Below are 18,260 nucleotides of genomic sequence, written 5' to 3' on the forward strand. Positions count from 1 at the left end.
GGAGCTTCTTAATAGGTAAAGAAATAGTTCAGGAATACCTGGCTACTCTAAGCCAAGTCTCTCAGCCCAGAACTATATCCAAGATATTGAAAGAACTAACAGAAGTCATTTCAGAACCACTGGCATAATCTTTGAAAATTCTTGGGGATAGCCTCAGCAGACTGGTGTCAGACAAATGTGGTCCCTATCTTCAAGAAGGGGGGAAAAAGAGAGGACCCAAAAAATTACCGTCCAGTCAGCCTGACTTCAATACAAGGAAAGATTCTGGATCAGATAATTAAGGAGACAGTCTGCAATTACTTAGAAAAGAATGCTGTGATTACTAAAAAGTCAACATGGATTTCTCAAAAAACAAGTCATGACAGTCTAATCTTATTTCTTTTTCGATAGAGCTTGGTAGATGCAGGGAATGCTGTGAATGTAGCATACCTTTATTTCAGCAAGGTCTTCAACAAAGTCCCCCATGACCTTCTTGCCAGCAAACTAGTCAAATGTGGGCTAGGCAATGTTACTATTAGGTGGATCTGTAATTGGTTAAGCAACCGAACTCAAAGAGTGCTCACCAATAATTCCACTTCATCCTGAAAAAAGTGACTAGTGGAGTGTTGCAGGGTTCGATCCTGAGCCCAGTACTGTTCAATACCTTTATTAATGACTTTAATGAAGGTTTAGAGGGAATGATTATCAAGTTTGCAGATGACATCAAATTAGGAGGGATAGCTAATACTCCAGAGGACAGGATTAGAATTCAAATGACCTTAACAAATTAGAACGTTGGGCCAAAACTAACAATATGAATTTCTACAAGGACAAATGTAAAATACTACACTTAGGCAGAAAAAATGAAATGCAAAGATACAAAATAGATGATGCCTGGATCTACAACAGTACACGTGGAAAAGATTTTGGAGTCTTTGTGGACAGCATGTTGAATATGAGCCAACAGTGTGATGCAGCAGTTTAAAAAGCCAATGGGATTTTGGGCTTCATCAAAATAATTATAGTGTCAAGGGAAGTCATGGTGCCTTTGCATTCTGCTTTGGTTAGACCTCATCTGGAACACTATGCCCAATTCTGGGCACCACAGTTCAGAAAAGATATTGACAAGCTGGAAGGTGTCCAGAGGAGGAAGACCAAAAATGATCAAAGGTCTGGAGACCATGCCCTATGAGAAGCGTCTTAAAGAACTGGACATGTTTAGCCTGCAGAAGAGAAGGTTGAGAGGAAACATTATAGTCATGTATAATTATGTGAAAGGATGTTGTAAAGAAGAGTGAGCAGGCTTGTTTTCTGCTGCCATTGAAACTAGGACTCGGAATAATGGGTTCAAATTACAGGAAAGGAGATTTCGTCTGAACATTAGAAAGAACTTCCTGCCTGTAAGAACTATTCAGCAGTGGAACTCTCTGCCTCGGAGTGTGGTGGAGGTTCCTTCCTTGAAAGCTTTTAAACAGAGGCTGGATGTCCATCTGTCAGGGGTATTTTGTGCTTTTCCTGCATGGCAGGGGATTGGACTAGATGGCCCATGTGGTCTCTTCCAAATCTATTATTCTATGATTCTATGAACATGCCAGTTCAGCTTTGTACTTCTAATTAAATTTCATGTTTGGGCCTTCCAACTTGTCTTCTCTGTACCTGTATGGGTACTTCTGTATACTGTAATGGTTGTAAACTCGAGGCTTTTCCACTCTTGCCCAAGGAAACCACCCATTTCTACTCTTGCTGCAATAGAATAAAGAAGGTCAACAGAAATGACTTTGCTTACTTAAGTATGAATCAATGCTGACAATAAATGTCACTGTAGTTTATTTTAGGACTTAGCTTATAATGAAATGGAAGCATATAATAATGTACCTCTTAGTTAAATAGCCTATTTAATAATTAGAACTACTATAATGGTCTCTATCTTTTAAAAATAGTACTGGCTTTTCTAGTTTTTGTTTTTAAGGCAAAAAGAGTTTGGATGTCCATATGTCAGGGGTACTTTGATTGTGCATGGCAGGGGGTTGGATTAGATAGCCCACGTGGTCTCTTCCAACTCTATTATTCTATGTGAAACATCAACTTTGATATCAGTGTCTGTCGTAGATAATGTGATCATAAAATAGAGCACGACTCCTCAGCTCCTTGTTCTTTATAGCAACAGCAATCCGGGCATTTATTGACTTGGCTGGGAAGAGAGGAAAATGGCAAAAATGAATGTTAAGATAATGTCTTTAGAAATGATTATCCTTTCTCACACTGCCATCTTTTTTATTTTATACATCATGCAGATTGATACTGTTTTGTTGTTCTTTACCAGTAAAGTGCCATGTACAATAATGGTGATATAATAATAACAAACAATAAGCTGGTGTGTCAGCTATGTAACCCATGGAAGTACAAAACCCTAATGAGGTTCTGTGCCACCTGTGAGTGAGGCATGCCCAACCAGTTTCTTAAGAGGACCCCAATCGCTCAGGCCCTGTATCCCCTTAACTGGATCTATTTCACACAACAAAGAATAATCACTCAAAACTGTACCATAATTATAACGTACTGCCAACAGAAATGTTGAGTGTGAAAGCAGGAGCTCTGGGTTATTTAAGTCCTCCCCATATGACTTCTCATCCTCCTAACATGGCTGGTAATTCAGGAAGACCACATGGCGAAGAGATTTGCAACACCTGGGGTCAGAGATTTAACTTTGTACCCTTGGACAAAAAGGGAATGGGCCAGCCTACATCTGGACTGGCATCCCTAATTGGATCCTAATTGTGGTCTTTAGCCTAGATTTTAAATTTTGTCAATGATTCAATTTTATAATGGTTTTTATTAATAATTGGATAGATATTTGTTCACATCTTGGACTGACAATATACTAATTATGAGAACAGCACAAACTCCCAAGGAGAAATAGAGCGGGATATAAATAAAGTTTTATTATTTATTTTTACTATTATTGGATATATTTTGAACATTTCACACATGTTAATTGTAATTTACTAGAACCTTCTATGGGACTGAACTTGGAAAATTGTGCTGTGCACTCATTCCAGCTAAGAAGCACTTGGGTCTACAGATGTTCAGAATGATACTATTGGACACAAAGAATGGGATCAAGGACAATCTTTCTGACCATTACATTTTAAGTCTCACAAGATTGTCAATAAAATGGTAATTTTGGTTTTATCTTGTAAGCACCAGTAAAAAGGAATTAAAGCATTATTTTTTTGGGGGGGGAAACCCTTGACAGGTATGCTACTATACAGCAAAACACAATGTGAGCATGTGATATGGAAGTTTAGAAAAATCTGTTTCTCATTGGCATTATCCAGAACCAAAAACTGTTCTGTTTTTATTTAGTTGGCAGATCAAACGGAGAGTTTAACAAAGCAAAGATGCTTCTAAGTTTGATAATATTCAAAATGGCTTTTTGGTTTTCCAAATGTTTGTTTTTGGCAGTGCTTGAAAATGATCAGAAATTTGATAACATAAATGAGGAAAACAGCAGATGTAGTGTTTCTCCTGTATTTATGTGTTTTCCTGCTATTTTTAGAAGCTATTTTCCTCTCAAATAAATTCACAATAGTAATGATGTTTTATTTTTGAAAAGAATAAAAGGTTGGGTGGAAGGGATTATTTGATGGAATAATGTTCCTATGATGGTCCAGGAACATCACAACAAAGTAACTGGGGTAGAGTGACTGATTTCTGTCTATTATGATGTAGTTTGTGACATACATGATTGGAAAGAAGAAGACACAATTTCTACGATTTTGATTACAAACTTCTGGTGCCTTTGTAACCTATGCTGCTATTAAAACAATTAAGAGTTGGGAATAGTATATAGCCCTCCTTGAGAATGCAAGAGTCTTGGAGTTCTCACATTCATAGGGTCACAATAAGTCAAATCTGTGAAGATGTTAGACAATAATAACAACAACAAATACAACCAACAGAGAAAATATCAATTATTCCCTCCACTTCTTTCTTCAGTCAGGGTATTGTTATATAATGTATGCAAAAGGATCATGTAGCAACTTAGAGACTAAACAAGAGAACAAAATTAGTAGCAGAAGCTTTTGTAGACTAAGGATGCATCTACACTGTAGATTTAATAATACTAATACTAATAATAGCAACTTTATTTTTGTACCCTGTCTCCATCTCCCTGAAGGGACTAGGGGTGGCTAACATGGGGCCAAGCCCAAGCAATTACAATAAAACAAAATAAAATACATACATGACATGTATCATCAGCAGGTAAAAATGCAACAAGTAAAACCCAATATACACATGATAAAACAGTAAAATAGTAACAATAACATAATAAAACATAGAGTAGAGTCTTACTTATCCAACATAAACGGGCCGGCAGAACATTGGATAAGCGAATATGTTGGATAATAAGGAGAGATTAAGAAAAAGCCTATTAAACATCAAAATAGGTTATGATTTTACAAATTAAGCATCAAAACATCATGTTATACAACAAATTTGACAGAAAAAGTAGTTCATTACACATTAATGCTATGTAGTAATTACTGTATTTACGAATTTAGCACCAAAATATCACAATGCATTGAAAACATTGACTACAAAAATGAGTGGGATAATCCAGAATATTGGATAAGTGAATGTTTGATAAGTGAGACTACTGTAGTATAAAAACAAAACAGGAGTTAAACGAAAGTGAACTGGGCCAAGGTGCAAGGAGTGAAATTATAAATGCAAAGGGTGAGGTAGATAGATAAAGTGCTGCATTTAGTGAAGGACTTGGGGTGGGATAATGGAATGAATGAAATTTGACATGACATACTATAGCCCGATGCACTTGAATTGTGAGAATTGTAGTTTGGTGAGACACCAAATTTAGTTGACAAAGAAGGCTAAAGATCTTGTGAAATGAGGAAATATTATCAGGAAATAATACTTCTGCACAAAAAATTCTGTCTCCTTTGAAGAAACTGCTAGTTTCTATGCAAAACAATCAAATGCAAAATTTTGCACCAAATGGGTTCCAAATGATGAAGATTTTCATCAAGAATCTTCTCATCAGAGTTTTTAAGCATTTGAAAAATATAAATTTAGCCATCTTTTGAATATTGTCCACCCCTTCAACAAATCTATCAGCGGGGACTGAAAGGCTGGTTGTGATCAAAAAGTTGTTCTTAATTTGATACATTTGACTGCTTCCTCTAAAGTCAGAAGTTGCATATTGTTTGAAGGTTAGCAAGGTATTATTCATTCGTACCAGAAAATAAACTATTTTTTAAAATAGGAAAGCAGTATTGTTGAAAACCATTTTTTAGATTTGTTCATGATTAAGTATATCGTAAATATTTTTATTATCTGCCTGAATATTTAGTGAATTGATTTCCCTCAAATATCACAGCATCAGACTTGTTAGGGCTGCTCCTGAAGGAAAAAATGAAGCCAGCTGTGATCAAAATCTTCCCTTAATTATTGTTGCAGACATTATAGTTTAGGAATAAAGAAGACACCAGAACTAGGTAAGGAAGAATAGCCCTATAGTGACCTTTATGCTAACTTCATGAATTACTTTTATCCCAAAGACATGTGCTAAGGATGTTAAATTATCTGCTTGGAAGCATATAGTATGACCCGTATTAACCATGAGAAATATGTTCCTAAATTTACAGTGGGAACAAGAAACCAGGAATAATAGTGAGTCTTATTGAAATTTTTTCTTAATGAGATATTGAACACTTTCTTTAAGAATCCTACTATTATGTTTACTCTGGCTAAAGGAATTGACTTTTAACATGTTTTCCTGTGTGGTTTCTATTAAGTACCTGCTGGCTTACCTTGGCAAAGTCCCCAAACAACTGAGGTCCCCAGCCCTCAGAAAATGGCAAGTTAAAAATGCAATTTGTCCAGGAAAAACACACTTGTTTACCTGGCACTACATAAATGAGCTATATGCTAAATACAGAAATTAGTCTTTGTAGGTCTGGCAGCTATATAAATTTGCTTTCCTTTTTTGGCAATCAGAATTTTCCCATTACTTTCTGACAAACTAAGTCCAAACTATAATTTACTTTACCTTGTGGCATCCCACACCTTGTGGCATCCCACACTTTGTATTAAGAAGGATCCTTAACTTGGAAGAAGTAGAACTGTTAGTACAGAGCACATTATCTTGTAAACTATGCACATTTGTTGCTTCCCACCTCTTATGGATGACTGTAGGATCAATATGTATTACCTCCCTAATAGTTGGCATTATATAACTCCATCCCCCTTTAACAAGGGTACCTTGCTGAAGGTACCCTTTGACATAAACTGCAAAGGGCTTCTGGGGTGGCATCCCTGACTGGATAGATACCAGTTCACAGGTTGGATTGGCATTATAAAAATGACAAAGACAGGTTAAACTATGGGCAGCTGCAGCTATTTCCAAGTTCTCATTACAACAAACACTTTGGTCAACTTTTAATATGGCAGAAACATATTTGCTAGTTTTCCATGCCTTGTCTCTATGAAATGGCATTATGTGCCAAGTTATCCCACCTGCAGTCGGCAAGTGAAACCTAAATTGTGTGGGAGGATATTTTATTCCTCCTGTGGAGAAGAAGCCAACCGCTGGTTGAGGCCAGCTGAATTCACTGGCCCCAGTATCATAGCGAGGGGTGGAGTAGGAACTTTAAATGTGATCATTTTCTTTTCTTTGAAATTGTGCAAGAGTAAATAATAGTAGAAGGGGTATACATAAAAGGCATGTCAAAGAAGAGAAAAATGTTTTCAGCTGTGATGGTTGACAATATTGATTCTAGCAGAAAGCTACAATTACAGATGGGCAGAAGCTTGAAATTGCTCTGTGCCAAACTTTGTGAAATCTGCATATGGAAATAATGTGAAGTGATCCCACATTCATGCATGGTAGTTGTGAAGCAACAAACAGTCATAGCTTCTATCAATGTGCTCTGATCATTAATAATTATTTTAAGGCAAGCTATTTCAGAATTCTGTAACAATTCTAATTTTATAAAACAAAATGTCAAATCAGTGATATGTGCTGGAGCCCCTGGTGGCACAATGGGTTAAACCCTTGTGCCAGAAGGACTGCTGACCAAAAGGTCGGTGGTTCAAATCCGGAGAGCAGGATGAGCTCTAGCTCCCAATGCGGGGACATGAGAGAAGCCTCCCACAGGATGGTAAAACATCAAACATCTGGGAGTCCCCTGGGCAACATGCTTGCAGATGGCCAATTCTTTCACATCAGAAGCAATTTGCAGTTTCTCAAGTTGCTCCTGACACAAAAAAGTTATATGTACTATGCAAATAACTGCACATGTCCATAATACATCCTGAAAAAACTGACCAACTCTGATGTAGCCAAGTTTAAAACATTGATAACCTCCTCCCCCCTCCCCCGGCCATGTCAAGAATACAGTTAAAACCAAGATGACCTATCATTATCTATTTTATGATTAGCATTTGGCTTGAAAAAGAACTACCATAATCTACTAAGGCTTCAGTGAAGAAATCCACATTAAAGAGTTACTAAAAAGTACATGTGTGCTTTGTGGATTGTCAGGCAGAAGTATAGTACAGGATAATGCAATGGAGACAATTGAATTCCCATTATGAAATTAAAGACACCAAAGGAAATTGGCTCTAAAGGGCTATTTCTTGATCTATTTATTTATTTTCTAGAACTTCTGCCAAAACTTGTGAACAGAAACATTGTTAAGGGGAATTAATCTGTAAGGAAATAATTCTTGAGTTATAAGCCACCTAGTGAGAACAGTCCCTGGGTCAGGTGCCACTCCCTCTGCCCACCTCCGAGGACAGGATTTATTGTGAAGCACAATAAATCCTGAGGAACATCCAAAATTATCTGGCCGCATACCTTAACTAATTTTAAGTGGAAGGCCATGCTGAAGGCGCTCCCTTCCAAATCTCAGTTTTTTAAGAGAGATAACCCTCATTCCAGCCCCAAGAGTAGCCCTGTTTTACAGTCCACCAATCTACAGAAACTCACGGAGACTATTATGGAAGTCCACACTTCATCCCTGAAAGTGGGGGTGCCACAGTGCCTATTTAACCTTTACCATATTATGACAACCTATTTAAATGATTCCACCCGAAGCGAATTACCACACCCAGCTGAAGCAGTGTGGGGTGGGAGAACCCCCCCCAAAAAAAAATCACTGGGGGAGAGGAATTCCTATCCAGACCATATGCAATCAGTTTATACTCACACTGTTCTTAGGGTGGGAGGTTAGCACGTGCAAGGAACAAAGGGGCAACTTGATCTTAAATAGGGTATCCTTTAATCAGAATGACTGGTCTAGAGTTTTCATTCATTTAAATAATTTAAAAAATCAGGATCTAAGTGATCTTTACATTTTCCAATATGGAGTCCCAATTGTATTACAAAGCTTATATGTAGAAAAAAAAATGGTGATTCCTATATCTTCACCAATGAATCATTTTTCCTTTGACAACGCCCTTGAGGTGCCTCTTTCTTAATGATATAGCATTTGTCTAAAGACTTTTTCTATGAAAATAATTGAAGGTGTTGATTGGGTGGCCAAACAGGACTGTGTTTGTGTGTGGTCCATGGCAATTGTTATAGATAATTGAATCTGGGATCTATGAAAGTAGCTCAACGTTGGGTTGGGTCAAAGGTAAGAATGCCTCATGCCTTCCATCTCATTGCTATAAAATATAAAAATATTTTCACACAAAATGTTAACCTTTTGACTTAAGAAAGTTTTGTGAGAATGTTTGTCATTTGGATGTTTGAAAACAAAAAAGATTTTGTGTGCACTTTATCCCCCTAAAACAGAATGAAAGTCTTGCAAATGTCTGGCTTTTGCCAACCTGTTTTGAATTTTAGGAGATGCCACATCATTTTTTAAGGAAACTGCAAATCCAAATATGTCCAAGCTACAACATGATGGTTAACAATATAAGAAATTCAGCAGAATTATATTATGAGGACATTAGGTCTTCCAGAGGATGCTTACTCTAGTCAATCAGAACCTGACTCACAACCTTCACCCAGAGGACCTTTTCATTGGCTCCCCCATGACTATGACATGACCTGCCAGAAGAAATCCAACAGATAACAATCTTTCCGAACTGGAAATGCAATTGAAGACCCATCTTTTCCTACAGGCCTATAAACTCAACTTTCATCATGAGTTTTGATTTACATTCTATTGCTACTATATGCCAATTCTGTATCTGTGTTTGGTGCAAGTTTTTTTAATATAATTGTGTTTTTATCTATATTGTATATATTTTATGTTCATATGTTTTTGAATTTGTTGTAAGCTATCAGGAGAGCTGAGTTAAGGGCCTTTCAGGCCCCAACGGAGCTGGGGGGGATTTGCCACCTCCCCGTGGAAGAGGCTGACTGAAAGTAGACCCTGAAGGACTACTTTCGGGGGCGGGGTGGAGCTAAGGCGGGCAATCCACCTGCTTCTTCACTTTGGGGGCAACCGGCGACCCACCCTCTCGTCCCTTAACAGTATAAGAGCAGTGGGTAGGAATCTCCCCTCAATTTCTGGGGGGGGGGGTGCCTACCCTATACTGTTCTAGCAGGACAAATTGGAAGAAGGGCCGATTAAATAGGCAAATCCGGAAAGCAACAGGGGAGTTGAATTAGGTGCACAACCAAGGCGCCCATTTCAGAGCAGGCCAGGAGCTGCAACCCTCCTCCATTTGGTAAAATGAAGGGGGGCAGAGGATGTGCAACGGGGCCTAGAAAAATGGAGAAATATGACTTCAATAATCCAGGGAACAGAAATGCTTGCATCATGCCCATTGTCAAGTTCAATGTTAAGTTCAGGGATAAGTTGATTAAGTGCTATATGCCTGCCTGGGGGAGGTAGAATTTTAATTAGGTAACATTGATAAAAGTTGCCCTTAGTTATCCCATATACGTTGTTGTCTCTTCATTTGCGGGGGTTGCGTGGCAATAAATAAATGCATTGTTATTGCTGTTAAACTTTTGTAGACAAGACATCATTTCTCAGATGCAAGAATTAGAGGAATAATGATGGAAATATATATAAATATGGGAAGAAGTAAGCCAATTTTTTCACGACTGCCTTTCAAGCTACGTAGACATTTGAGGATTATATATACCAATAAATTTGAATGGCATGATATAAATGTGATCATCACTAGCTACATGCCTCCCTCTCTCCCTACTTTTACACAGCAATGAGGGGGTTCCAAGCCACTTTGTTTAAAGGGTGAAATATGATAATAGTTTTTTAGGTTACACAGTCTCTTTACACATATAAGAACAGTCACATTCTTATTTTTAGAAGTAACCTAAATCAGATCCCAACAATTAAATGCCATGTAGTTTTTTTTATGTCAATTACTGCAAACCTAGTGCATAGCTTTACATTATGAAATTTGTGCTTCAGCTCAAGAATAGAAATTTATATAAACTGAGCCTTGAATTGTACTCCTTTCTAATCTATCTCTCCTGCTGGTCCTAACCATCTCGTCCTTGTTCTTATGTTTATTTTCTTTTAATATTTCCCTTTTCCTGTTGTTTCTGCTTGGAAACAGCCACATAAATTATATATTTGAATGACATCTTTCTTTCCTTAGGTCTCTCAGAACAATAAGGTCCCTTGGGATAAAATCTTGCAAAAAGTTTCAAGTTGCTTAAATTTGGAAGCAAAAAGACAAATTAAAGCCAGTGTTTCACTTCATCTGCAAATTTCTGCAGAAAAGTAAACTTCTAGCACTTCCCACTCTATTATTATACTTAGCTATTAGAATAGGATTGTTAAAGTAAATTCAGATTTCTATTTCAATCTGTTAGCTCTTTCTTTCTCTCTCTCTGTAAAAGATTCACAGTGATACTAAAGAGAAATGACAAGGGGAGGTGTCAGAAGATGAATTTGTCTTCTAACATTTTAAAACTTGCACACAAGCTGTAAACACTTTTTAGCATCTGGCTTAAGGCATTAGCATACGGTATATCTAGTAAGGAAAGACATACAATAAAGAGCATTCACAGAAAATCCTGGCATGTATATAATGTTACATTTATTTAATTTGTATTTGTTTGCTAGACAACATTCAGTGTGGAGAAAAGACCTCCTATTGGAACTTACTTTCATACCCACCTTGTGTAATATAACCAACTCCTTTGTAAACTAAATCATGTGAAAAATATGTACATTGCCAAAACAAAAGTAGTTTTTCTTACTCCTTTTCAAAGATCTACTCCTTCCACAGCTTTAGTGCCTTTCCCATAAACATTTTACAAAGATAATTAGAAATCAAAGATGTTACCAAAGTCTTTCATTACCTGGTTCAAAATATAATTCTTACCTAGAACATAATGTTCAGATGGAGTTTCATCACCCTGAGAGGATTTGTCCAGGTTTGGAATACAAAACAGGATTCTGTATATGCATGGCCAATGAGTTGATCTATATTGTTAGTTGAGGTCCTGGATTCTACTTGCCTCTCAAATAGTCTTTGATACACAACAGCTCACCCCAACTAAGGTAGGGTATTTTTTTGTTTTTGTTTGTTTGTTTGTTTTTGAGATATTGCCATAGAACGCAACATGGTGAACTCCAAAGACTTGAGATTAAAGAAGCTATATAATTCCTGACTCTGGTCTTGTCTGCACTACCTAAAAACCTGGATTTACTTTGTATCCACCACGGTTTGTCTCTATGACACACAGGAACATCAAGTGAATATCCCAGGTTTTCCAGCTTTCATTCCATTTTGGCCCACTTTATGCAAGATTCAGAAATATACCAGAATTTATAGGAAAGTCCAGAGAATCCTGGGACTTAGCAGAAGTCTGGAAGACTTGATCGGATCTGTTTTGAACCAATCCTCTGTTCAGATAGACAGTGCTGACATCGCACTTGCTCTGCACTAATCAATGTGTATTTTATGGAGTGTTTTAAAATGATTATGTGTTTGTTTATGTTTTAGTAATACTGTAACCCACCTCGAGCCATGAGGAAAGGTGGGCAAGAAATAAAACTATTATTATTGACACAACGACATCGTCTGACACAGCAAAGAAGATAGATATGCTGGATTTCGTATCACAAAATCAAGTCAAACACTTCCCAAGCATTCAGGACTCTGTGATGCATTTTTGGATGATGCATGCAGATCCCAGTAGGGTGGCCTTTTGCAGTTGGCAGATTCTAATTTTGTTAATGTCTATTGTTTCCAAATGCCGGCTGAGATCTTTTGGCACAGCACCCAATGTGCCGATCACCTGTACTGGTTTCTGCCAGAGTCTTTGAAGTTCAATCTTGAGGTCCTGATAGCAGCTGAGTATTATTATTATTATTATTATTATTATTATTATTATTATTATTATTATTATTATTATTGTGTCACTACTACCACTCCCCACATCCAAAGAGCTCAAAGAGCCCCTCCTTCTTGCAGGTCATTCAAGGCCCCCAATCAGATATCAGGAGATGCAATTGCAATGACCAGGTGCTTGCACAGAATTCTATGGCTGGTGGGGAGTAGCAGTAGGGGTAACACAGATTAAAAGAGACACATCTACACTGACCTGCTATCCTGAAAGTGGGTGTGTCAGCTCTGGGACAATGCATAGAACTGATTCAGGTTAACATAACCTTTAACCTTGTTAACCTGGGTTGCTCCAAAGTCTCTCTGAGAAACAAGAGCAAACCATAACTTTGAAACCATGTAAGTAGCAACTGTTTACAATGCCATCCAATATTCCCTAGGCTCAGGTCATCTGGAAGACTTAAGAGGCATTCACTGTCCCTCTTCCATTCTTATTGTAATGGTGACATGAACAATGTAGCTTGTGTCTGTTGTGTGTCACCTGGAGTGATGTTGACCATGGTGCCAGAGCAATCAGAGAATCTGGTGCATTCTCTTGCTCCCCGGTCAACTTTATTCATGTGATGAACAATAGATACTGGCCATGTTGCACCCACTGGGTGCCACTATAATGAAAATGGGAGAAGGCAGTAAGGTCAGGACTCAATTCAACACTTCAAATTAACCCTGGGATACAGGGTCATTGTAGATGTCTCCACTATCCAGGTGACATCTCAGCGGGTTGACACAATCTTGGCCTCATAGGACTGTCTGGACACTACCTGCAGATTCAGCACAATAACATGTCCATACAGAAATATAAAAAGCTGAGCTTGCTAACATAATTGTACAACAACTGGTTATAAAATTTATAATCTTGATTTACCTGTGTCTGATCAACAGACAGATTCTCATCATAGTCATATAGGATATCCAGATCTTCCAATGTAACATCATATGTTTCAGAGTCATAATTTATAGAACTCATTGTAGGAGCAGCCATAATGGCATCAAAGAGAAAAATTGCCAAGAAAATATTTGGAAAGGACTTCATCCTTCAATAGTTTTCTAGAGAAAGAAAGCGGAAGAATAATAGTTAAAATTGCAAATATTCCAGAAAGAAAGCAAAACACAGTAGAGTCTCACTTATCCAACATAAATGGGCCGACAGAATGTTGGATAAGCGAATATGTTGGATAATAAGGAGGCATTAAGGAAAAGCCTATTAAACATCAAAACAGTTATGATTTTACAAATTAAGCACCAAAACATCATGTTATACAACAAACTTGACAGAAAAAGTAGTTCAAAATGCAGTAATGCTACGTAGTAATTACTGTATTTACGAATTTAGCACCAAAATATCACGATATATTGAAAACATTGACTCCAAAAATGCGTTGGATAATCCAGAATGTTGGATAAGTGAGATTCTACTGTATTATTATCAAACATTGCAGCTATTCCATTACATATTGGATTAATACTGTTTTTAGGAAGATTAACTAGAACAGCTGATGAGCAAAGAGATTTTACAACTCTGTGAATATATAAATCATGTTATCAAAGGCTTTCATGGCTGGAATCACTGGATTGCTGTGAGTTTTCTGGGTTTCAGATCAGTTTCCATCATTGATTAATTTATATAGGGCTTTCATGGCTGGAATCACTGGGTTGCTGTGAGTTTTCCAGGTTGTATGGCCATGTTCTAGAAGCATTCTCTCCTGATGTTTCACCCACATCTATGGCAGGCATCCTCAGAGGTTGTGAGGTCCTCACAACCTCTGAGGATGCCTGTCATAGATGTGGCCTAAACATCAGGAGAGAATGCTTCTAGAACATGGCCATACAACCTGGAAAACTCACAGCAACCCAGTGATTCCAGCCATGAAAGCCCTATATAAATTAATCAATGATGGAAACTGATCTGAAAGCTAAAAGGGCAAAACTTCAAAATAATTTCTTCCCCTTTGTTTTCATTATATATGTTCTATTTAATTAAATGTGTGTGATGGAAGGAACTGATTCACATTTTGTTCCAGCCCTATGTCAGTTGTAGTTTATAGAGAGCATTATGTACTGAAGAAAGGGGTTGTAGTGTTTATGGAGTGGTAATGCCACCTGGATAATATCCGGACACCTATGTTGGCCGTTCACCCCTTCTAGCAATCATAACATTATTAATTCCATAGGAAGACCACTGAAGTGTTCCCCTATCCATCTTTCTCTCACCTTGGAAGACATGACACTGATAAAAATGTGGTCTCTACTGATAAGAGTTGCTCCTTCATAACATCATATGCAATCATGATGGAGGCCACCACCACATTATTCCAGATACAATTTTTCTGCAGAGTATAACTAGATCAAGCAGGAGAGTATCTGGTGCATACATTCAGGATTAAGCTGGATGATTTCTGTGGAGGTATGCTGATGAACTTTATGCAGCACAAAAACTCAGCTATCATGTTGACTTAAGTGGCTTTTTCTGTGTGCATGATGCCCCAATGACAATATGAATCAACTCCATAAAAAAAATTCTTTTAAGCTCATACAGCCACTATACTTGTCATGTTAGGTTGACATAAGTTGTATCAATAAAATTCTCATTTTTAAGTGGGTTTTGTTGGATGTGATTCATGCATTTTATTTTAATGAGAATTATTATATATATTCATGTATAAAATTTAGTCAAAATTGACCCTAAAATTTGGATTTACTTATCCATGAGTCAATGTACTTTAACTCTTATTTAAAAGAGGAACAAGGGTAGAGTGTGTATTTTGCAACCTATAAAAAGTCCCGATTTCCTCTATTGTTTCCACCGCAGCATGACCTCTGGCTTTTTTGAATGTCTGTGTGAGAAAATAGTAGCAGCTTTCAGGGGTGGCTGGTCCCCTAATATGGTGGTGCAATTATCAATACTTTATTATTTCCATACAACATACATATTGAATACTGGAGGTATCAGTAAGAGTATAAATATTAATACACAAATCCACTACCATCAAACCTGATGACTTCAGAAATGAGTTTTTATTTATTTACACACTGTGCCTAAAGAACAGCATGCAGTCTATAATATTAGAAATTCATAAGAAACTTTCTTTTTTCCGGTTGCCTGGACTCAAACAAACAGATACTAAGTCTCGTGAAAGAAGGCCTTTGTGAAGCAGGTTTACACATGAAGGCATGAAATTCCAATGGGAATGGTGAACTGCATAAGGCATTCATTTTTCTCTTTTTTCATTTTTTAACTAGCTAGTAGACAGACTGTATAGCAATTGAGTCTCTATGCCTTTAACTAAGACTTAATTGTCTTGCACTCTTCTGCAGTGACTTATTTACTACTGATTTATTCTAAGTTTGCCTGAAGCATGTATTGATATGTATGTTGTATTATGTCAATAAAGTAGAGTGTATGGGCTTTTTCATAGCTGAGAAATATTTTTAAACAACAGCAAAAATTATGTATATTTTCTTTTTTTAACTTATTGAAAATATCAGTTGAATCTAACAGGTTTATATTATAACTGTATTATTATTAGTTTAAGCCATATAGTGAGAAATTTTTCATTTGCAAATTGTTTTATCCCAATTCTTAGAAAAACTCTCTAAAATAAATGTCTGGTGATCAAAGTGGGAAAAAACTGAAACTAATAACTAAACCCTAGATTAACTCATTAGCTAGAAATCTGTACCCACCTTCCTTCCAGGTCCAAATTCATCACATATGATAAAATATCACCAATGTTCGATTTTTTTGTCAATACACTGATAAATAGAAACTATTCTGAAAGTTACGTGATATTGTGATAGCATACCAGGGTTGCAAAGACTTCATAACTTGAGGCATGTTTACTTAAATACTGTTATATACCCCAGTGCGTGCACATACAAAAATAAACAGAAACATACACTTGTGAACCAGACTGGTCTGCCTAACCTGACCAAAATATTTTTTATGTCTGTAGTTTTTTTTATAAGCAAAATATTGGAACATACTGTAATTACACTGGCATCTATAAGAGCTTTCAAATATTATGATGTAGGTTATGCAGTTTTCATAGAAATGCACTAAAACTAAATAAAAAGCAAATATCAAAAAATTAATAAGCATCATTACAATTCTTCTTAAAATACAAAATGCTCATACCTTTACACATAAGGTGTTTTTAAAATCTAGTTTACTAATGAGAAAAAGGAAGCAGAAAACGTACCTTTGGCTCTTGCTTTCTTAAATGGCATAGAGTTACTCTGAATACACAGTCTGTGGTTTTTAGCTTCACCAATGACAGTGGGGTGCCAGGTTTGTGGGAGGAGGGTGTTGCAGAAAACCTTCATCCTGAGAAATTTCTTGATGCTCAAACAGTTTCATATCAGAAAGTCAGAAAAAAGCTCTTCCTGGATATCGTTCATTTTGCTGAAAGAGCACGTATTTAAAGTTCAATATTATACCAGTAAATGCATTGTTATCATTGTGCCAAGGATTAAATACAGATGTTTAAATATTTGATTCTGTGTCTTATAAATGAACAGTACCAAAGGGAAATCATTGATTGCTATTTTGATATTTAAATATATTGTTATTTTATCACTGTATCATATCACCAGGAGTTTTAGTGGGCAAAATGATTTATCATATTGATCTCATCCATCTCCTCCAAAAACTAGAAAGATGTGTTATTATTAAGAATAGGAAGAACAATAGATGAGCTAAAGTGACTTGCTTTAGGCTGTTCAGAGAGCTCAAATCAGTTGACCCAGTTATCCTTAAGTGAAAACACTGAGATGAGTTATTTTTAATGACCAGAAATATTTTCCTCTCCACTAATTATTATGGTTAATGCTTCTGGATACATTGCATTACTCGTGATTTATGGCAGGATACTCTTAATAGCACTTTAAAAATGGGGATCCATTTTGGATTTTATTTTAAACAATAACTGAGCTATCTATGAATTCTAAACTATATCATCTGAATAGATATAGCATGTTAGATAATTATTTTACAACTAGTCCTCATTAATTGATCACTTTAAGACCAGAATTCAGTTGGTTACATGCATATAAATTGGGATTGTCTATGTGTCCATTTTTGGATACTTTGAAGTTTATGTTCAGTACTCCCAGTGCAACATCTATTAAATCTTTCAAAGCAGCTTCCAAACACTTTCAATGGGAACACATTGCCCAAATTATTAACTAAAGGCTGCAGAAATTCTTCCATTCTTCTTTCTGTATTCTGCATTTATTATACTACTAAGCAATGTTTCCTAAGTATTTGTACAGGTCAGCAGTTGACTAGGCTCCACAGTACTATAGCCACTTCCTATGATGAATACAGAGGGCTTCCGCCATGGTGGAATTTTGTTTAGACTAGGCATGGGAAAACTTTGGCCCTCCAGGTGTATTGGATTTCAACTTCCACAATTCCTAACAGCCGGTAAGCTTTGCTGCGGTTTCTGGGAGCTGAAGTCCAAAACATCTGGAGGGCTGAAGTTTCCCCATGCCTGGTCTAGATGCTAGTTGGCAGTTAGACCTGTGTTGCCTCTCCTGTTAGATATACAGTAGAGTCTCACTTATCCAACATAAACGGGCCGGCAGAATGTTGGATAAGTGAATATGTTGGATAATAAGGAGAGATTAAGAAAAAGCCTATTAAACATCAAAATAGGTTATGATTTTACAAATTAAGCACCAAAACATCATGTTATACAACAAATTTGACAGAAAAAGTAGTTCATTACACATTAATGCTATGTAGTAATTACCGTATTTACGAATTTAGCACCAAAATATCATGATATATTGAAAACATTGACTACAAAAATGCGTTGGATAATCCAGAACGTTGGATAAGTGAGACTACTGTAGTTCCAACTATTTTCATCTTTTTTGTTTTCATCCAGGCCATTTTATAATTCTATCTTTGA

The 18,260-nt window shown here is 36.7% G+C and overlaps 1 protein-coding gene across 1 annotated transcript in view; it reads right to left on the reverse strand.

Annotated features, from left to right (window-relative positions):
- Positions 1-16,740, reverse strand: part of epyc (epiphycan) — a 38,915-nt gene extending 22,175 nt beyond the window's left edge. The window contains exons 1-2 of the mRNA XM_003221128.4: positions 16,545-16,740; positions 13,211-13,392 (exon numbers count right to left, since the gene is read on the reverse strand). Coding sequence (XP_003221176.1) covers positions 13,211-13,378 — 168 coding nt within the window. The 5' untranslated portion in view covers positions 13,379-13,392; positions 16,545-16,740. The remainder of the gene's footprint in view (positions 1-13,210; positions 13,393-16,544) is intronic.
- Positions 16,741-18,260: the final 1,520 nt, after the last annotated feature.

The sequence above is a fragment of the Anolis carolinensis genome, chromosome 5, assembly GCF_035594765.1.
Source record: "Anolis carolinensis isolate JA03-04 chromosome 5, rAnoCar3.1.pri, whole genome shotgun sequence".
Taxonomy (NCBI): domain Eukaryota; kingdom Metazoa; phylum Chordata; class Lepidosauria; order Squamata; family Dactyloidae; genus Anolis; species Anolis carolinensis.